Below are 23,285 nucleotides of genomic sequence, written 5' to 3'. Positions count from 1 at the left end.
CTCTCTCTCTCTCTCTCTTCTCTCTCTTCTCTCTCTCTTCTCTCTCTTCTCTCTCTCTCTTCTCTCTCTCTCTCTCTCTCTCTTCTCTCTCTCTCTTCTCTCTCTCTCTCTCTCTCTCTCTCTCTCTCTCTCTCTCTCTCTCTCTCTCTCTCTCTCTCTCTCTCTCTCTCTCTCTCTCTCTCTCTCTCTCTCTCTCTCTCTCTCTCTCTCTCTCTCTCTCTCTCTCTCTCTCTCTCTCTCTCTCTCTCTCTTTCACAGGGTTTGACAAGGTTAAGTTAAGGATTCCCAACTTTATTGACAACCTAAGAGCTGTTACCTACATCAGCCCATTTGAAAGTATTTTTATTGTTATGAAACATACAAGCAGGGAACAGGATGAAGTTGGAGCCATCTGTGGGCCAGCATTTTCATTGATCAACTGACATCATAATGCTGTACGAATGTGTTCCATACTCGAGTCATCCTGGGGATAAATGATCTCAAGATGAAGTGATGTTCTGGAGAAGGGTACAGCCAGAGTGAAGTTGCTGCTTTCTGCCCGTCTTGTGGTATAGAAGCTTGCTTCTCGCTGTCCTCGAAGTGGATCCAAGTGTGGTACTTTGACAATATTGGCCTTGTACATACATAACAGTAAGGCCACCCACATCCCTCCTGTGTTGAAGGCTCTGCTGAAATGACATATCTATCCAGGATGGGTCCAGGCAAGAGATGAGACGTCTTGCTCTGTTCTCTACTCTGTCAAGCAATCGCAGATGAGAGGGGGGAGGGCAGGCAAACCAAGAAAGTGGAGCATACTCAAGGTGTGAGCGTACTTGTACCTCATACAGAATCTTGCAACCCCTACTGTCAAGCAGATGCGAGATACGGCCAAGTGCTTTTAGCTTCCTGGCTGCCTTGTTTGCAAGATTTACAAAGCACAAGGCTCCTAACTACCTAGTTCATACCTTCACTGATGAGGATGATGAAGATGTTGAAATTAAACTTGACGATCCACAGGACCAGGCTAATTTGAGAAAATTCTCCCACAATAACAGTCGTCAATTTAACAATAATCACTATCAGTTGGTAAATGAATGGAGAGATGAGAACTTGGATGATCTACAACCACTACCTTCCATCGATACTTCAACTCTTGAAGATACCCACCCGCTTACTAGACCTATTACATTACTAGAGATGAGTCAGGTTATTGGAAGAATGCGAAATAGAGCCCCTGGCCTCTCTGGAATAACAATGAAACAAATAAAGTTCCTACCCAGAAATTGTAAACAGTCTTTGGTAAATATCTTTAATGCCATCTTGGCCTCAGGACATTTTCCAGTGATTTTTAAGACTGCTAGGATGATCTTTCTTGGTAAGCCCAATAAAGACATCCACCAACCTGGGAACTATAGACCTATATCTTTACTTGAAGTCACTGGAAAAGTTCTTGAAAAGATCATTTCCAACAGATTGAACTACTAAATGGAGTTTAATCACTTTTTTACTGAAAAACAATTTGGCTTTAGAACACATGGAGGTACCCATCATGCAATAAATATTATTTTCGATACTGTAGCAAGTCTAAAACATCAGGGCAATCTTGCCCTAATTGCCACCAGAGATGTTCATAAAGCTTTTGATAGCTTATGGCATGATGGCCTTATATACAAACTCATTGACCTACCAGACCATAACTGGACTTTTCTCAGATTAATATATAATTTCTTAACTCAAAGAAAAATCATTCCCACCTTTCATGGCAGGTCGACAGAGCCTTTTATACCAACAGCTGGTGTCCCACAAGGTTCTTGTCTCAGTCCAATTCTGTTCAACATTTATGTGAATGACCTTCCTCAACCAGAGTTTAATGATACAATTGTGACACAGTTTGCAGATGATGTTATTCATGTCGTCTCTTCAACTCCGGTAACAGGAAAATACAAGTATGAGAGAGTCATAGAAAAAATGAATATTGAACTTCGTCGAACATCTAATTGGGAAAAGAAATGGAGAATTACGACTAATCCTGACAAAGTCCTTGTAAGCACGATAGGATATTTTGCATCAACAATCGAAGATAAAGGGGGTATCTCCATCAGAGGTACATCTGTAGCCATTAGAAGCCCTAACAAGATTTTGGGATATGAAATAGACAGGCTGCTCCACTCAACATCTCATGTAACTAAAAAGATCAACATAGCCAAAGCCGGTCTTAGCAGTCTCTTTCGATTCAATCAAGCCCCTCAACATGTCAAAAAACATCTGTATAAAATGATAATAAGACCTATACTCGAATACCCATGTGTCCCAATGTCATTAACAACAAAGATCAACATGCTACGGTTACAAAGGGTCCAGAATAGAGCTCTTCGCTTCATTACGGGTACCAGGAGGAGAGACAGAGTTAAAATGGCAGATTTACACGTACAACAAGATATTACTGTCATAAATGTACGCCTGGACACCCTGAAAAAGAAACAACTCTATACAATGCAAGAACTATACATGCCAGATAGAGAACATCCTATACAAGTGGTAAATACCACGGATTATATCATCAATACTCCTCCTCACAGGACTCAAAGAATGACTCTCCCACAGAGGGTCCGTCGTTTTATCCATAAAGATGATTACCATCGACCAATGATATTGAGCAACCTCCCTGATGAAGATTGGGTAACACCAGAACCCTTCTATGTGTACTGAGAAAATCATCGCTCCCAATTAGGGAAACATCTTATATAACAATCTAATGTAAAAATTATGCTATTTACTATGGCTGGACACCACCTGTAAGAAGCCATTGTCACGTAATTCCATAAACTGGCCAGAAAATTATTGCCTTCATTGTCGCATAAATATCCGTTGTGCAATCGCAAAAAAAAGCAATTGCAACTTGTATAATTACTACCAATTCAGAGTCATGTACTTATATATCTGTTATATCTATGTGACTGATGGGTTAGTATTATACCCCTTAAAGAATATTTTATCATTTCACATACACTTTTTAAATTACACCAAAGTGGTTGGGCCACTTACCTTTTATATCCTACCTCTCTCCCCCCTCCCACCCTTTTCCAATATTTTTATCCTTACCCATCCTTCTTCCTTATCCATCTTACCAAAGCTCTGGTCTGGACAATACAATACAACGTGGTTCTTCTCTCTTTTTCCCTCTCTAAAGTCAGTACCTGACCAGCCGGGTTGTGGTTCGTACGTTGGATTTCGTGCGGCCAGCAGTAACAGCCTGGTTGATCAGGCCTGACCTCCAGGTATCTGCTATATCTACTTGCCTGTGCTAGGTAGTTTACACAAATGTTACTACATATGATAATTTTAATTACCTAAACTTGTGTACCTGTACACATGTGTACCTGTACCTGAATAAACTTTCTGACAAGATGAGTATGAGGTACATAAAGATATTAAACTGTTTGATGTCTATCTTTGTTATACCTACATCTTTGTGTTATATCTTCGTGTCTGTGTGTCATATATTCATGTATATCTGTTATATTACATGTTTTGCATGTTATATTTACATGTCTATCTGTTATATCTGCATGTCTATCTGTTATATGTATATGGGGCCCCGTGGCCTGACTGGCAAAGCTCTCGCTTCACACGCTGAGTGTCCGGGTTCGATTTCCGGCAGGGGTGAAAACATTCGACGTGTTTCCTTACGCCTGTTCACCTAGCGAGTAGACACCTGAGTGTTAGTCGACTGGTGTGGGTCGCATCCGGGGGGACAAGACTGAGCTCAACCCCAATGATAATAAGACAGTCCCTTGGTGACGCACTGACTTTCTTGGGTTATCCTGGGTGGCTAACCCTCCGGGGTTAAAAATCCGAACAAAATCTTGTCTATTACATGTCTATCTGCTATAACTTGTCTATATCTACATGACTATGTGTTATATCTACATGTCTGTCTTATCAACATGTTAATCTGTTAGGTTAGGTAAACTCCACGCCTGTGACCTGGTGGCAAAAAGCTCTCACTTCGCACGCTGAGGATCCGGGTTCGATTCCCGGTAAGGGTAAAAACATCGGACGTGTTTCCTTACACCGGTTGTCTATGTTCACCCATCAGTAAAATGGGTACCTGGGTGTTAGTGGACTGGTGTGGGTCGCATCCTGGGACAAAACTGACCTAATTTGCCCGAAATGCTCTGCATAGCCAGGGGCTTTCTCTATAGTAGTATGTTATTGATGTCAGCTAGGACTGTATACCTTGTACATGTACTTGTAGAAATAAAGATGATTTTATATTATATGTACATGTATGTCTGTTATATCCGCAAGTCTATCTGTCATATCGACAGGGCTATATATATCTGCCTATCTACCTACATAACTTATTCTAATGTCATAAAGTCACATCTCCATGTCTAAGCATATATTCATTTTTATATTTGTCTTTGTATGTTCAGTCACCTGGTTATTTCCCTATCCTAGGCAGGTATATATTACAAATATAAATTTTATTTATTTCCGAAACTTCAAGTGAATCTTAGCTCGAACAAGTTCCAGTAATACTCGTCGCTCAAACTTTAAGTAATATTACACTCTGTGGTTGCAATATGTAATATATGAATGTCGTGTATTGTGTAAAGTGAATTACGTTTAGGCTGAAAAAATATGGAAATTTGTGTTAGTATAGGGGAAGTAAAGTGTTTCTCTATTATTTCTGAAGAAGTACCACGTCTGGTTAGAAATTAAAGAATAACAAAGATCTGGTTTGAAGTTGCTGTCGAGTTTGTTTTATTTATTTAAGTCACCTGGTAAGATTTCCTGTCACTTTTGTTTGATACTGAAATTTATATTTTAGTTTAAATGGATGTTCTCTGAGGTAAACGAGTGACTAATAATGTTATTGTGTTTAATGAAAACTAATTGTGTACCTGAATAAACTTAACTCCTGTCACTTAGTCAGTCAGTGGCATAAATCAAGTTTATTTAGGCATTTTACACAGTTTTAGATTTTTATAATTGTCATATATATAGTAACATGTGTAAACTCTCCATGATAACACTAAAAGAGTCAAAAAAAGTGACTTAACGTCCATTGAGACTTAATCTCCAGGAACTGCTCTTCTCTTCATTGGAATGACTCTATTGGCCACCTATTCCTCAGGCTCTGTTTGACCTCTTAAGTGTTTAGAGCTTCCTCGTTGACATGCAGAACTTGCCCACCAGACAAATACTGAATCAGAACCAGTTGACAATAGCATGGAGTCCCACAAGGTAGTACCCTGGGTTCTCTTGTATTACTCTCTTTGAATGGGGGTACATTAAGGCTGGTGAAGGGTTTTTGACTCAAGGAATTGAAATTACCTTCTCCTTCCTTGGATCAACCCTGGCTGAGGTAATCAGTCCCTCAGCCACCAGGTTGAAGAAGCCACTGGCTGGCAAAAGGTTTCTGTAATAAGGATTCACAAATGTTGCAAAAGTGCTCATTCCTGAACTTATCGGTTTTCTAAGCCATTTACAGGCGGGCCCTGCTCTAAAGTGCTTCACTCACAGCATTTCGCTAATGCCGTGGTTTTCAGTTATACCCATTCTTCATTTATTCAGAATTCCTACAATAAATATATTCACCACTCACTTTAAGCTAAAGTTGAAAATATTTTAAGATAAGTAATGTGTGTACTGTATATACATTTTTTAGGCATAGCTCTATTGCTCACTTAATGTATGGTAATATAAACATGTTATCAGGCTTTTACATGCATTTCAAAATAGAAAAAAGGATATGTTTCACTTTACAGGGTTAGCCTGGAACCTGACCAGCTGCATAAGCAGGACCCTCCTGTACATCATATCCATTACAGAATTGTCTGTAAAGTATCACAGTCAACAAAACTTTCTCATCTCTATCTATCCACCACAGTTACTATTACCAACCACTGGCTCTCCCTTGTTAGTCCAGTAAATCGAAGGTTTACTGTAAGTTTGATTAATACAGTACATACAGTAGAACCCTCGTATCCACAGATTCGGTATCCTCTGTTTCAGTTATCCATGGTTTACTATTGCCCAAAAATACCTTTCAATTTTGCATACTAATGGCCCCAAAATGCAAAAGTAGAGAAGGTGGCAGTTCTTCAAAGCCTAAGAGAAGCCCTGAAGTGCTTCCCATCAGTGAAAAAGGGATAATTCTCTACTTATTGTGCATAATTTATCAATTAAACTTTATAATAGGTATGTATTGGACTTGTATAGAGGGTTTGCTACTATCCGCAGTTTTGGTATCCGCAGCAGGTCCTTGGAACATATCCCCCGTGGATACAGGGGTCCTACTGTATTTTAAGAAATGAGAGGAAAACTTTAAATTATTCAGATGGCAAATTTTTGTGTTATTTGTGGTTTCAGGACTCCCTTCAGCTCCAGGATAATCACCCTGCATATTGCAGAGGTGCATCATAGCAATGCTGATATATAATATGTATGTAGGCTGTTGCTGCGTATAGTACTTATTCAGCTCTGACAAAAATACAAAAAAAAATACTCTATAAAAGTTAATCAAAACGAGATGGCGAGGGTTATCCTGCATATCGGTGCAAGACTTACATGGCCCTCCAGCATTAAAGTCTGAGTGAGATAGTCAAACCCCCAAATTCATGGGTTTTAATTCACTTTACTGAAGGGCTTCTGAGAAATAGGTTGGATTATTTGTGTTTTTCATGATGCACTTATTTTGGAGCTTGCTGCATTACTCCTAAATTGAAAAATAACCATGAGATTTCATTTTAGGTATGCTCACTGGTTTTCCCATGCCCAAATCTCTCTAATCATTGTTTCAGTAAGCAAATAGCCTGCACATAGGAGAATGAAACTTATGACAACGTTTCGGTCCAATCTGAACCATGAACTTTTCAGTCAAAAGTGCGAAGGGAAGGGAGTCGTTGTTTCATGTGGATGTCAGTATTACTAGATAAGAGTTATATTTAAAGACATCTTTTGAAACCTGATAGTAGAAAGAGGATCAAGCTTCCACCCTTGGGTGCTGATAATTATTTTACATGCATAGTTTTTATTATTTACTTATTTTACATTTGTGGGGCCACTAGGAATGTGACTTTGAATTAGGAAGTTCTGCTGTATGTATTTCAGTAAAGATTACTCGTACATTTTATTTTATATTGATTCTTCCCATTTAACTTTTGCCTTCTCCTATATTCCTCTTGTCACTCATAAATAGTTAATATCTTTACCATAATATATTTTTATAATATATGGTGTTCTGCAATATATATTGTTTCAGCCACTATATTGTGACTTTTTATTCTCTGTTTCCCTGTATTAATTATGCATTAAATATAAATTATAATAATTTTATTTCCTACAGGATCGTAGTCCAATGGCAGAGAGAAGACCCGGCTCGTCTCTGCAGGATATGCTGAATCAAGCTAAGCTCAGAATAAAAGTATGTAGTTGCCTGTTTTTATCACCGATGTTTTGTTAATGACTGATGAGCACTGGTACATGGTATACTGTACTTTTGATATTCTTACCTTGTCTTGAAATACTGTTCACTCCAGACCTTTTAAAACATCTACATACTTAACTGGGATTTTGCTGGATTACTCTCAGTATGCCACACCTTTTACATTATTTGCTGAAGAATTGAGACACTTATGCAACATATGGGAATCTTTATTGAAGAAACGTTTCACTACACAGTGGCTTCATCAGTCCTGTACAAAGCAGGAAGGTATAAGGAGAGAAAGAGTTTGAGGTAATCAGTCCCTCAGCCTGGAGTCGATGAGTTCAGTCCATCAATCTTGTAGAATGTACAGCACAAGGCTGTAGTGGTGGCTTATATACTGTAGTCAGGTGAGGCGAAGCAGGAGGAGGCGGGGTTATAGTGGAACCATCCACTAGTCTAAGTAGGTCTTCATCCAAAGATTGGACAAGTTTTGAAGAATTCTTTGTATCAAGATCCCATGATGATGCAGTGTCTGACAGATGTGATGAATGGTTTTGAAAACCAACAAGTTGGAGAATTGAGACACTTATGCAGCATCTGTTGCATAAGTGTCTCATTTCTCTTGGTGTAGAGGTATAGCAGTGTAAAGGCAGTGTTGTAGAGAGACAGCAGTGTTGAGGCACAGTAGTGTAGAGACAGCATTGTTCATTGAAGCCATTATTGGCACATAGGTAAGGGGGTTAGAAAGGAACTCAGGTAAGAATGAAGAAAACAAGAGAATGAGTGAATTAGAGGAAGGGGTTGGAACACTGACTTCCTCATCAGAGTAATCTGATGAGGAGAGAATGGTGCTGGAAGATATAGGACTGAAAGTTGAGTTGCTGTTGTATAACGCCCAGCTTGTAGGACTCTTCTCACTGTCAGCTGAATGTGTTTTGAATGTTTAGGGCTGCTCTATATCAAATGAGGATCTCATGCTGACGGCCATTCTCTACCAAGAGAAGGGGTCCTGGGTGTAGAGGGCTGGTCTCTATCAAGTGAATGGGTCCTGGATGCTGATGACTGTGTGCTGGATGCATGAGGACTAACACTCTTAAAGAAACTTTCAGTTGATAGCTGTCTGGCTCGAAGTTGTTTCTCTACAAATAAATTCCTGTAACACCCCACTGCATTGTTCTTTTAAATATCAAAGGCCATTGTGCAATCAGCGTTTCGGCCGATGGACTGTGTTCTATCCATTCTTCAAACTTATGAAATCCTAAGGCAAGATTTGCCACAGTCAGTCGAGTACAGTGGACCCCCGCCTTACGATGGCATCGCGTTACGTTAAATCCGCCATACGATACATTTTAACGCAAAAATTTTGATTTTGCCTTGCCTCACGCTAAAAAACTCGCCTCACGCGATTCGTCCGGGACGGGTCCCACGCGTGGCCTCAGCTGCCCCGTGCATGCCAGTGTTTACATGCCAGCCAGTGCGGTCGCATCCATGCATACATTTGGTACATTTCATATTATCACAGTGTTTTTAGTGATTGTAGCTGCAAAATAAGTCAATGGGCCCCAAGAAAGCTTCTAGTGCCAACCCTGCGGGAAAAAGGGTGAAAATTACTATGGAAATGAAGAAAGAGATAATTGCTAAATACGAAAGTGGAGTGCGTGTCTCAGAGCTGGCCAGGTTGTATACCAAACCCCAATCAACCTTCGCTAATATCGTGGCCAACAAAACGGCAATCAAGGAAGCTGTTCTTGCAAAAGGTGCAAGTTTGTTTTCGAAACAGAGAGCACAAGTGATAGAAGATGTTGAGAGACTGTTATTGGTGTGGATAAACGAAAAACAGATAGGAGATAGCATCTCTCAAGTGATCATATGTGAAAAGGCTAGGAAGTTGCAAGAGGATTTAATTAGAAAAATGCCTTCAACTAGTGGTGATGTGAGTGAATTTAAGGCCAGCAAAGGTTGGTTTGAGAGATTTAAGAATTGTAGTGGCATACATAGTGTGATAAGGCATGGTGAGGCTGCCAGTTCGGACCAAAAAGCGGCTGAAAAATACGTGAAGGAATTCAAGGATTACATAGACAGTGAAGAATTGCAACCTGAACAAGTGTTTAATTGTGACAAAACAGGCCTGTTTTGGAAGAAAATGCCAAGCAGGACCAACATTACTCAGGAGGAAAAGGCACTCCCAGGACATAAGCCTATGAAAGACAGGCTTACTCTTCTGATGTGTGCTAATGCTAGTGGTGATTGTAAAGTGAAGCCTTTATTGGTGTATCACTCTGAAACTCCCAGAGCGTTCAGGCAAAACAATGTCGTCAAAGCTAATTTGTGTGTGATGTGGAGGGCAAACAGTAAGGCATGGGTCACTAGGGACCTTTTCTATGACTGGTTACACCATGCATTTGCTCCCACTGTGAAAAATTACCTAACGGAAAAGAAATTGGACCTTAAGTGCCTCCTGGTATTAGACAGTGCTCCTGGTCATCCTTCAGATTTGGCAGAGCGACTTTCTAGGGACATGAGCTTCATTAAGGCCAAGTTTTTGCCTCCTAATACCACCCCTCCTGCAGCCCATGGACCAGCAGGTCATTTCAAACTTCAAAAAACTACACAAAAGCTATGTTTCAAAAGTGCTTTGAAGTGACCTCAGACACTTGATTGGCTCTAAGAGAGTTTTGGAAAGATCACTTTAGCATCCTCAGTTGTGTAAACCTTACAGGTAACACTTAGGAGGAAGTGACTAAGAGGACCTTGAACTCTGCTTGGAAGAAACTGCTGTGCCACAATGTGTAGAAGAAAGGGATTTTAAAGTATTTGGGGCTAACTCTCAGGAGCCTATGCCAGTTGTGGAATCTATTGTGGCATTGGGAAAGTCCAAGGGGTTGGAGGTTAGTGGGGAGGATGTGGAAGAGTTGGTGGAGGAGGACAATGAAGAACTAACCACTGAAGAGCTGCATGATCATCTTCAACAGCAAGAGGCCAGACCTGAGGAAACTGCTTCAGAGGAGGGGAGAGAGAAATTGAGGAAGTTGCCTACTTCAAAGATTAAGGAAATGTGTGCAAAGTGGGTTAAACTGCAAACCTTTTTTGATGAAAATCACCCTGACACAGCTACTGCAAGCCGTGCTGGTGACTATTACAATGACACTGTTATGGCCCATTTTAGGAAAGTCTTAAAGGAACGGGAGGTACAGACCTCTATGGACAGATTTGTTGTGCGGCAGAGGTCCAGTGACTCTCAAGCTGGTCTTAGTGGCATTAAAAGAAGAAGGGAAGTAACCCTGGAAAAGGACTTGATACCTCAAGTCCTAATGGAAGGGGATTCTCCTTCTAAACAATAACAACTTCTACACTCTCCCCTCCTCCCATCCCATCAATCATCACCAGATCTTCAACAAAGGTAAGTGTCATGTATTCTATTCTTAGTAGAGTAGTAATTGTGCATGTCTGCTTCAGTTTGTGTGTATTAAAATTAATATTTCATGTGGTAAAAAATTTATTTTTTCATACTTTGGGGTGTCTTGCACGGATTAATTTGATTTCCATTATTTATGGGGAAAATTAATTCGCCTTACGATAATTTTGGCTTACGATGAGCTCTCAGGAACGGATTAATATCGTAAGGCGGGGGTCCACTGTACTTTGCTGAGTGTCTACCCATACTTTCTGTTGTTCTTCCAAGTTTGCAATCTCATAAAGCTGCAGCAACTTATCATTATCTAGAGGATCATCACAAGAGTCCAATAACTGCTTCACATCTTTAACATTATCAAACCCTGCATGCCTAACTTGGTCATTGATCTTCCTGCGAATATCTGCAGATGATTCATTGCATTCACAATTTCTTCCATGCATTGGTTATTGCACCAGTTGTCGGTAGTGTTTTTTGGCATTCATGATTCCTTGATTGTTGACTTATTCTTTCCATCAGTGTCTGCAACACGTTTTGTGAAGATTACCTTCACATAAATTGATTTGAAAGATTTCATAATACACTATGGTGTTCTTGGGAAGAAACTGAAGCTTCACGCATTTGGAAGCATATGTTAATGTTACTGGATAAATTGTTGCATTGTCTATGAGCAGCAGTATTTTATGAAAAAGGTTTTTATCAGTACAGTATTTTTTTACTAAAAATTATTATTCACCATTTGATAAACACAGCTGTTGTTACCCATTCTTTTGTGTTCTTATGCCAGATTATTGAGGGATCTTCTTTCTCAATGGTTTTCAAAGCTCTTAGGTTGTCAAAGTTATACACCTAGAGTGGCTTCAGCTTGAAATTTCCAACTGCATTGTCACCTAGTGGAAGAATTAGGCAGTCCACTGCCTCTCTGAATCCTGGAGCTCTCATCTTGTTTCTTGAAATGAATGTTCTTGATTGTACATGTTCCCAGCACAAAGCACTTTCATGATTAATCCATGTTAAATACTTGCTGAGGTGTGTAGCTACCTTCTCAGTAATTTTCTTCAGAACCTCAGGATATGTGGCAGTGGCATTAGCATCACTGTTTACTGCTTACCACTCATCACGAGGTTATGCAAGTTCAAACAAACTTTGTAAAGTGGAGTACAGTACATCATACAATTTAGTGATTGACATATATAAACTGCTTTATAGAAAGCCCCTTATTATGCAAGGCATTTCAGGCAGCCTGAAAACTAAATTATGATTACAAGGATGTGAGAATAAAAATACATAGTTTTTATTGTAATGGAGGTATTTAGTAATTAAATAAAAATATTATAATTAGTATTATATTAAGGATGAAGCAGAGATGTGTGAGGTACTGTCTAGAAAATTTCATTGTGTGTATTTACAAAAAAATATTTTATATTTAGCAGATTTAAAACCCAAACAGATAATTGAGTTAAAGACTACAGAGAGGTAATAAATAAATTATTACTCAATAGGACCAGGCGAGATAACACTACAAGTCTTAAAAGGAGTGCAGAAAAAACTGAGCTACTTTCTCCACTTAGGACAATTTTTTTAAGATTTCACTACAATAGAGTAAATCAGCAGAAAAAATGGAATGCTGCATGTTGTGCTAGCATTTATATGCTGGTTCTTCTGACAAATTTTGTAAAAATATGGGATAAAGCCATTAGAGAAAAATATCTAGATTAAGCAATTTTAGAAAAGCTGTAGACAGAGGTTCCCAGTGAAAGAATAATTTGGAAACTTCAAAGCATGGGAGGAATATATGTAAGGCAAACCATTACTAGAGTATGAGAAACTTTCTGAGAGAAAAATTCGAACCATGATAAGTGGAAAAAATATTTTGTTCAGAAAGTGTTACCAGTATGGTGCCATGAGGATCTGTACTTGCCCCTATAATGTTTTACATTTATGCTAATGGTTTATCAGAAGGAATAGGAAACTATTGTAAACAAATTTGTTTGCAGATGCAGGAATTTTTTGCATAATAAATGCCAGTAATAAAAATGACTAAATCTTTACAAGATGACTTGCATAAATTGAACAAATAAAGTGATAGATGTATGATGGAATTTAATGTTGATAAATGGCATGTAATGGTTCCCTGATGGCCAGTCAAATGAGCAGTTGTTTGGTCACCATAAGTTTGTTGATTGATCACTCATAAACCTGCAGTGTAATAGATGAACTGTTATCGTATGCTCTGATACAGTATACGTATAGGCCATCTCTAAAAATAAAAATGTGACCATCTAAAGTTGTTGAACATGTAGCACACTTTCCTTCATTGGGGTCGGATATTACTGTACATGACGGCTCTGACTCTCAAGTACCCAGCCCCATACTGTAAGTGAAAATTGCCAACAGGCGGAAAAAAACAGATTTTTCATTACTGAATGCGTCTAAAATGCCTGAGAACATGTTTACACTATTATATATTAAGTGCTCAATATAGCTAGTCATAAAAAACAGATGAAAAAGTAAAACAAATGCACAGTACATACAATACTTACCTTAAAATATGGTGCCTGTCACCCTTCCCTTACACAAGTGTTGTACGAAAACGGCAGAAAAGTGGTAAAAGCACCAAACATAATGAACAATGGCTCATTTGAAAGCCAATGAAAACTTGGAACACTGAAAAGAGGGTGCTGTATTAGTCTTCATAATGCCATGTGGCTACATTAACTTTCATTGTCCAACTGCTAACTGTCAAAGTGTTCTGCTCTATTTATCTTTGCTCTGTATCTTCTTTTCTCCTCAGTTATATGTACAGTAAGTCCATCCTCACTTGCCTTGGTCTTTCCATTTTTATTTGTTCCCACTTGCACATTGTGGTGCTGATATTTTTACACAAACTTTAGATAATATTTACTTATAAAAAAATTATTTGAATAAAAGCATGAGAAGGATTGAGTGATGGCCCAGAAAGAATTATGTTAATTTTATAAATGCAGTACATGTACTATTCTCTCTTTAATTAAGGTGTCCCATGGCCTGGTGGCTAAAGCTCTCATTTCACACGGCGAGAGTCTGGGTTTGATTCGCAGAGAGGGTAGAAACATTGAGCATGTTTCTTTACACCGGTTGTCTATGTTCCTCATCAGAAAAATGGGTACTTTGGAGTTAGTTGACTGGTATGGGTTGCATCCTGGGACAAAACTGACCTAATTTGCCTGAAATACTCAGCATAACAAGCAACTTTCTATATAGTAGTATGTCATTGATGTCAGCTAGGCCTGTATACAGCCTCTCCTCACTTTAATGACGGAGTTCTGTTCCTAAGACCACGTTGGCAAACGAATTCGTCACTAAGTGAGGAGCATACTATAATGGTGTTGGGTTTGTGTCAAGCATCTTTGATATTGTTTTTATGTCACCTTTGCACCATTTATAACATTTCTGGTATATTTCTAAATGTTTATACAGTAGTGTTCTGTATATTGTAATAAACAGAATAGAGGAAATCAGCTCTAATATACATTATTTAGGCATGCATGCTGGGCAGGGAGCCTGTCGTAAATCCGAGTCGTCGGTAAATGAGTATATCGCTAAGTGAGGGGAGGCTGTACCTTGTACATGTGCATGTAGAAATAAAGATTTTATTGTTATTATTATTATTAATTCTTCATGAATATATGAACACATTATAGCAAACTTTTCAGACTTAAGTTAGTTTCAGTGTTTTAATACATCACGTATTTGTTTTCTTGTGTATAGATTCCACTCTGAATCTGTGTAATTGGCTGAATGTTGGCCAGTGAACAACAAGCTATGGTGGGTAATAAATTTCATTTTTATTTTTGATTGCAATAAAAGTAGATCATACATGAACATACAGGATGCTGATTTTTGAAAAGGCACACTGTCACAAACAGTAAGCCCTCAGTTCAATTGACTGTGTTGGGGAATGGGGGGGGGGGTCGGTAATGAGGATAATAGTGGATAGAGATGAGTGTGTTGTATCATAATCATAATAACAGACCATTCTGTAGCCCATGGGCTTTGTTGCTTCCTAACCAAAATAGGTCAGCAGATTTTGTCTTATCTGAAGTCCATTTAATTGAGGGTTTGCTGTAATGTCATAAGAGAAGCATAGGCTGGTGAACTCTTAACAGAAGAGAATGGTGAGTGATAGTGAGAAAAGGTGTCCAGGAGTGAATCATTTACTTCACTCGATGGCAAAAGTGTAGATTTATTTTGTGACAAGAAGTCATATTAATTCTCTCTGTTCTGTTAGTTTATTAGTCTATTCAAAAAGGTTTATATACTTCACTCATTTTGTATACATGTCTTGATGTTTATTTTGGGAGTGAGCCCTCAAGGGGGGGTGTCTTTTTAAAGCTGATTGTCTAGTAAATCCAAAGTACAGGTTGGCCATCACTAATCCGGCATCATGGGACCTGTAGTGTGCCGGATTAGTGAGTTTGCCGGATTACAGATTGGTTAGATTAGAATACGTACACTTAATTAACCTATCAATAGAGAGAGTGATTCAATCATCCTCATTTTCATCACTGTTTTCTCCTCCACTGGCTTGCTGCTGTGGATTAACAACCATCTGTGCAATTTCTGAGTCGGTATAAAGATGAAATTTGAAATTATGCTAGCCGAAATTAGTGCCAGATTACTGATGGAACCAGATAACTGGTTACCAAATTAGTGATGGCCGACCTATGTGAGATTGTTTTTCCATGATTATAACAATAATGGACCATTCTGGATTTGATGGACTTTGTCAGTTAAATTTGAAAATACATTTACCCAATGGACAGCAACAATAATGGACAGTTCTGATTTTACAGACTTTGGTTATTAATCCAAAATCAACTTAGCCAGCAGACTGCAATTATAATGGACAATTCTAGATTTAAGACACTGTTGTGTCCAAATGTTGACTGACCAGAGATTTTGTCCATTTAATCTATAATCTGTTAAGTCTGGGTCCATTAAATAGAGGTTTTACTGTATTAGTTATTGGTATAATGTGAATTCAAACCCATTGCAATCCAGTGGTAAAAGTGCTCTGACCACTATATCTTACTAGTCTAATAAGATCATCCAACTAGGTATAATTCTATACACTATAAAGGTTAGCAGAGGACACCACTCTCACCACAAATGCAAGATTTTGCAGACTAATTTCACACTGACATGGCTGTGACGAGCTCTGGCTCAAGTTCCCTCATCTTGTTATTATGATTTCTCAAGCCATCTTATTATTCACATTAAAATGCTATTTTCCAGTGCAGCAAATACTCATCCTAAATAACTTTTTTTTTTTTTTTTTTTTATTCCAGGACTCAAGTCCGACTATATAAAAATAACCGGTTTCCCTGAATCCCTTCACTAAATATTACCCTGCTCACACTCCAACAGATCGTCAGGTCCCAAGTACCATTCGTCTCCATTCACTCCTATCTAACACGCTCACGCACGCTTGCTGGAAGTCCAAGCCCCTTACCCACAAAACCTCCTTTACCCCCTCTCTCCAACCCTTTCGAGGACGACCCCTACCCCGCCTTCCTTCCCCTATAGATTTATATGCTTTCCATGTCATTCTACTGTGATCCATTCTCTCTAAATGACCAAACCACCTCAACAACCCCTCTTCTGCCCTCTGACTAATACTTTTATTAACTCCACACCTTCTCCTAATTTCCACACTCCGAATTTTCTGCATAATATTTACACCACACATTGCCCTTAAACAGGACATCTCCGCTGCCTCCAACCGTCTCCTCGCTGCTGCATTTACCACCCAAGCTTCACACCCATATAAGAGTGTTGGTACTACTATACTTTCATACATTCCCTTCTTTGCCTCCATAGATAACGTTTTTTGACTCCACATATACCTCAACGCACCACTCACCTTTTTTCCCTCATCAATTCTATGATTAACCTCATCCTTCATAAATCCATCCGCCGACACGTCAACTCCCAAGTATCTGAAAACATTCACTTCTTCCATACTCCTCCTCCCCAATTTGATATCCAATTTTTCTTTATCTAAATCATTTGACACCCTCATCACCTTACTCTTTTCTATGTTCACTTTCAACTTTCTACCTTTACACACATTCCCAAACTCATCCACTAACCTTTGCAATTTTTCTTTAGAATCTCCCATAAGCACAGTATCATCAGCAAAAAGTAACTGTGTCAATTCCCATTTTGAATTTGATTCCCCATAATTTAATCCCACCCCTCTCCCAAACACCCTAGCATTTACTTCCTTTACAACCCCATCTATAAATATATTAAACAACCATGGTGACATTACACATCCCTGTCTAAGACCTACTTTTACCGGGAAGTAGTCTCCCTCTCTTCTACACACCCTAACCTGAGCCTCACTATCCTCATAAAAACTCTTTACAGCATTTAATAACTTACCACCTATTCCATATACTTGCAACATCTGCCACATTGCTCCTCTATCCACTCTATCATATGCCTTTTCTAAATCCATAAATGCAATAAAAACTTCCCTATCTTTATCTAAATACTGTTCATCCTAAATAACTTCATAAATTTATAAGTGATTTATTTACTTCACAGAAATGGGAAAGTGAATACATATCTGTCAACAGTTGCCGTCCAGACAAAGCTGCCCTTGCGATGGCACCTGATGACATAAAGGCAGCTTACAAGTCTTATCACTACTATCGTAAAGGCTCAAAATCAACAGACAGCAGCACTAGAGAGCAGGCAAAAGATAAAAGTGACAGTTATGATCAGAAAACAGTTTGTGATACACCTTTAAAAGATGAAGATGTAGGCTTCAATAATACTTGTAATGGTGGAGACTCTTCACAGAATTTTAATTGTTCTAATAGACTATCAGTTGACAGCAGTGATGACAGAAAAAAGGATGTTGTGAAGACATTAGAAAAGACTACAGCCGTGTCTTCAGGGGATGTCAGCTTGTCGAACCCTCAGTGTGAAGTTCCATCACCAAGTCCCATCAATGGCAGTGTTTGGGGTAGTCATCTCAACAAAAGTAATCAACAGACACACTCAAAAACAGTTAGCAAGGACACATCACTATATACAAAAATGGCAGAAAAGCTCCGGGCTAGTGGCACCATAAAAGTTAGAACATCCCTGAAGCCATCAAAAAAGCTGACTAGAGGTGTACCAAAAATTTGCGTGCAGGGTACTACAAGTGTAGAGGAAAAGAGTCAGAGAGATAAGGAAAATATTTCTGATATAACCTCTGAGCATAAATTTGAGTTATATGCTGATAGCATCACATCTCAAGAGGCAGTACCTTGGGAAGAAAACTTTAAAAAAATTACTGCTACTGGGATTAATACTCTGATCTCCACTATTAAAAACTCTTGTGTTTCTGAAAATATAGAAGAGGCGAGTTCCAGTATTTTGGATGACTTGGGAAATAGTTCTCTGAAGGCTGATTACCCTGGTAAGAAGTCCTTAAAGTTTCACATTAGACGGGATGATATAAAGTCTTGTACTCAGACCACTAGAGCTATTTCACTTGTTACATCTACTGATTTAGAAACTGAAGCACTTGGTGTCAAGAAGAAAGCGGGTCTGAATCGTGGGTGGGTGTTGCGTTGTACAGGCACAGAACTCGGAGAGAAATCAGAGAAGGAAGGTTGGAGTGCCCCTTCTGAAAACTGGAAGATGAAAGTTATTGACAAAGAATGGAATATGGATGAGGAAGATGGAATATTAAGTTTACCAAGTTCACCACAAGAAACATTAGCTTCTAGTATGAAAGGAGATTCTAATCAGGCACAAAAAGAGTCACACACAGTATCTGTTATTGGTAGTTCAGTACACAGGAAATGCAACCCAAGAAAAATAAAGAAAAACTCGGTTTCAGGTGAGCAAGATCTTGAAAAAAGTTGTTTGGTTCATAAACATAATAAGGCAAATAACACTCAAGGAGAAAATCTTTCCATTGAAAACTCAAGTGATGCAGTGGTTGAGGAAAAGTGCAAAAGAAGAACTTTGAGGAAAAAGGGAAGTACAGTTAGCAAGGTTGCTTGTGGCATTAAAACAGATAATTGCAACATAGATGATGATCCATATACACTAAATGGAAAAATGTTGAGCCATGTCAGCAAAAACCTAACACAAGAAGAACCCATAAATGAGCTGAAAGATAGTGAGACATGCATCATTCCACCTCTTGATGAAACAGGTTATAATGAGAAAAATGGCACATGTGTAATACAGGAGGCACAAACAGAGGAAAACAGCTGTGCTAAACATGTAAGAAAAAGGAAGAATGAAACTTTAGAAGAATTGGAGGAAAGTGGAGTGATTCAGTCAGTTTGGCCACCACCCAAGAAGAAGAGAGTAGCAAGAAAGAAACTGGCTAAGGCTGTTGCAGTACCTGGAAAAAAACAAGGCAGAACTTTAAGTAGAATTGTAAAAAAAGGAAAGAAGGCACCAGAGACCAAGTCTACTGATTCCACTGATGAAATACAACAAAGTGTGAAAAATAAAACTCATTGTTCAAAGCCCATTGTAGAGGATTATAATGAAATAGAAGACATAGAGGCACATGGCACGAAAAAAACTAACAAAAAGTCTTATTTGAGTATTGAGGAACGCTTTTTAAAGAAAGTTTCCACTGGAGCTTCCAATAATAATTATGTACGCATTAATTTAAAGAAAAAGACATTTGTTCGTGGCAAAAGAAGTATGAATGCTGCTAGATATAAAAGACAGGAATGGAAAAATAAACAGATTATGAAAAGTGCCGAGTCGGGAAACAAGGGTGCCATAAAGTCACTTACTTGTTTTAAGTGTGGTGACTTCGGACATTGGGCCAAAAACTGTTCAGGTAAGAAAGGTGATAATCTCCTCTCTCTAGAGACTTATAATGAAAATGAATCTACATTTCTCAGTCTTGAAGATGCAGCATCACTGGCCTTGGGTATCAAGCCTTGTAGCAGTGTATTGCCACCACCTTCAAAAATGTTTCCAGGAGTTGAAGAGTCGGAAGAAAATCCTTACTCACTTACTGAGGAAAATCAGAAAGTCCAAGAATCATCCACTTTCAATGAAACAGTTAAAAAGACAGATAAATTTGAAAAGAATTGCACTACAAATCTTGAAGAAAGTGATGATTTAGTGGAAATGCCAGAAGAAGCGTTCAACCTTACAGACTTAGATGATGATATTTTTGTTAATATTAATGAAGAAAATATGCAGAATACTGACACCAGCAATAAAAACCTTACACAAGGCACAGAGATAAAAAATTTCCAGCATTCTGGTCCTTCAGTGCAGTCGCATTCAACTTTCACTTGTAATAAACCAACTGTGAAATCACTTTATCCTTTACAGAATGGAGAGGTTGGTCCTACACCAAAGGAGGTATATGATGCCCTTCATATGTTTGGTTTCTCAGATTTCAGACCAGGCCAAGAGAATGCTGTCATGAGAGTTTTGTCTGGACAGCCAACACTGTTGGTTTTATCAACAGGCTCGGGTAAGAGTTTGTGTTATCAGCTACCAGCTTACCTTTATGCTAAACACAATCACTGCATCACTATATGCGTATCGCCCCTCGTGTCACTCATGGAGGACCAGGTTACTGGTCTTCCTCACTTTCTTCATGCTGTTTGCCTTCACACACACCAAAACTCAACACAGCGTTCCCATGCCATGAATGCTATTCAGTCTGGATCTGCTCAAATTTTGCTAGTTTCTCCAGAAGCTGTGGTAGCAAGCCGTACAGGTGGAGTCCTTGGTACATTACTCAAAGAATTGCCTCCAGTAGCTTTTGCCTGTCTAGATGAAGCTCATTGTGTGTCTGAATGGTCTCATAATTTCCGTCCATCTTATCTTCGTGTCTGTCAGGTCTTACGAGAGAGATTAGGTGTTCAGACAATTTTAGGCTTGACTGCTACTGCCCGCCAGGCTACGGCACTTAGCATTGCACGGCATCTGCTTATTCCAAATTTTGACAGTGGCATAATTCGTGGCACAAGTGTTCCAGAAAACCTTCATTTGTCTGTATCTCGTGACCAAATTCGGGAACAAGCATTAATATCATTGCTACAAGGAGAGAGGTTCTCTACATGTGGTTCCATCATCATTTATTGCACCCGACGTGATGAATGTGAACGAGTTGCCACACTAATCAGGACCCACCTGTTAGATCCCAAAAAAGTTGATGTGAAGAGTAATCTAAAAAGAACGAAGGGAATTTCTTTTGATGCAGAGGCTTACCATGCTGGGTTAAGTTCACATAGGCGGCAACAGGTTCAGAAAAAGTTTATGTCTGGTAAACTGAGAATAGTTGTTGCCACAGTAGCCTTTGGTATGGGAATAGATAAAGCAGATGTACGGGGCATTATCCACTTCAACATGCCTAGAAATGTCGAGAGCTATGTACAGGAGATTGGACGGGCTGGCCGTGATGGAGAAGTGGCTCATTGTCATCTCTTTCTTGATTCACTTGATGGAAGGGATATCCAGGAACTCAAGAGACATATATACGCCAATTCTGTCGACCGACACACAGTAAGGAAACTCCTCAACAAGGTATTTAAACCTTGTGCTTGTGCCAAAATAAAAAAGCTCGCAAACTTTGAAGAAAGTGAGAATGACAAGAAAAGTGTTAGCGATGAGAAATATGATGTTTCTAATGTTTCGCCATCACCTGAGTTTACATCTTGTACCCCAATTTCCATCAACAGTCAGGAATTTAGGACGAATGAAGACCATGAGAACAAAATACCCTCAAATACTGAACTGTCTTCTTTAGATAATTTTTCAGTGAAGTTATCAGCTTCCTCTTGTCCACGACATGAAGTAGCAATACCCATAGATACTGTAGTGGAGGAACTTGACCTTCCCGAAGAAAATTTGGAGACTTTATTATGCTACATAGAGCTACACCAAGGAAACCTTATTCACCTTAATTCACACGTGTATGCAAACTGCACCGTTTCGTGCTATGGAGGGCCGAGACAGTTAGTGGCTGTGAGTCGCCGATGTCCACCTCTGGCTGTTGCCATTGCTCTTGAACGTCAGAAAGGAGTCAGGTTTGAAAACACCAACCGAGTGAGCTTTCCAGTAGTAGAGGTGTCGTCTCGAATGGGCTGGAACAGTAAGATTGTCAAGCGGGAGCTCAAGGCACTAGAGTGGAACACACAAACTCTGTCAACTGGAGGAAAGGTCAAACGATCGGGAGTGACAGTCGAGTTCACTGACCTGTCCTTCCACTTGGAAGCTCGAGGAGACTTGAGTGATGACGAGCTTGACCAGTTATTAGATGCTCTATATAGAAGAGCTCAGACCCAGGAGCAAGACCAGTTAAGACAACTTCATTTTACATATGAACTGCTCCGTTCTGTTTCACATGGCTCTATTTTATTATGCTGTGATTCAGTTGACATGGACCGATGTGCCCAACTCAGAGGAGAATTACGGAAATACTTTTCCAAAGATGGAATAGATTTGTCCAAGGTTAAGGTTGAGGAAAAAGTATATTTACGACCTGAAATTGAAGGAAGCATTCGTAACAGTGTACGTGCTCTTATATCAACCCATGTGGATCAGCAGTGGACTGGACGAGCAGTAGCACGAGTATTCCATGGCATAGGTTCACCAAATTTCCCTACTGATGTCTGGGGTCGTGTTCGACGCTTTTGGAGACAACATCTAAATACAGACTTCAATTTGTTATTAAGTATTGCTACTCAAGAAATTTTAAAGTGTAAATAATAATTATTACCCATGTAGCTATAATAAAAGTGAATCTGCTTCATACTGAAGTTTTATTGTGGAAAAAGTAACAACTTTTTTACTGAAAATCTGAAGATAATGATTCTAGACTGTATTCTGGTGTTTTTAATAATCATGTAATTTTTTATTACCTATAATTTGACACAGTATTTGACACTTCAACAATACAGTTGAAGTGTTGAACAGCTTTAAAAAATCAAGACAAAATAAAATATACTGTATGTGATGTCCAAGTTAATATCTAATTTTTTACTTGAAGAGATGTTTGTTTTTTCCCTTTACCAAAGCTGCCAGTATTAAAATGGAATAAAATTGTTCACCATGTTTTGAAATTCATGTATCTTATGTTTAACCCGTAAACGGTCCAAACGTATATATACATTTTTTCAACATTTGAAAGTGTGTAAAAAAGTAGGTCCTTTTTTTTTTTTTTTTTTTTTTACATTTGAAAACGTGTAAAAACACTTTGATCTACTTTTTTTTTTTTTTTTTTTTTTTGTTATATTTGAAAATATGTAAAAATAACGTAGATCTACTTTTGGAGCACTACACATGTGAACGTAGATCTGCTTGGACAGTTTAAGGGTTAATAAAGAATATGTAAAAGATCAGCCAAGCTAAGGTGCCAACATCAAATTACATTTAGTAAGCACCAACAGTCTTACTGATCAGGCCATCTAACTGGGT

The 23,285-nt window shown here is 38.8% G+C and overlaps 1 protein-coding gene across 3 annotated transcripts in view; it reads left to right on the top strand.

Annotated features, from left to right (window-relative positions):
• The window catches only part of RecQ4 (RecQ4 helicase), a 49,925-nt gene extending 27,305 nt beyond the window's left edge, over window positions 1-22,620 (top strand). Inside the window, exons 1-3 of one of the 3 annotated variants that reach the window (XM_053774561.2) lie at window positions 4,571-4,769; window positions 7,337-7,414; window positions 17,424-22,620. In XM_053774561.2, the coding sequence (XP_053630536.2) occupies window positions 7,349-7,414; window positions 17,424-22,577 (5,220 nt within the window). In that variant the 5' untranslated portion in view covers window positions 4,571-4,769; window positions 7,337-7,348 and the 3' untranslated portion in view covers window positions 22,578-22,620. Of the gene's footprint in view, window positions 1-4,570; window positions 4,770-5,009; window positions 5,233-7,336; window positions 7,415-17,423 lie in introns of those variants that run through there. The other 2 variants (XM_070095070.1, XM_070095021.1) reach the window with 2 other exon arrangements.
• Window positions 22,621-23,285: the final 665 nt, after the last annotated feature.

Source organism: Cherax quadricarinatus, chromosome 1 (assembly GCF_038502225.1).
Source record: "Cherax quadricarinatus isolate ZL_2023a chromosome 1, ASM3850222v1, whole genome shotgun sequence".
Classification (NCBI taxonomy): Eukaryota; Metazoa; Arthropoda; class Malacostraca; order Decapoda; family Parastacidae; genus Cherax; species Cherax quadricarinatus.
This window is presented reverse-complemented; position numbering and strand designations above follow the sequence as displayed.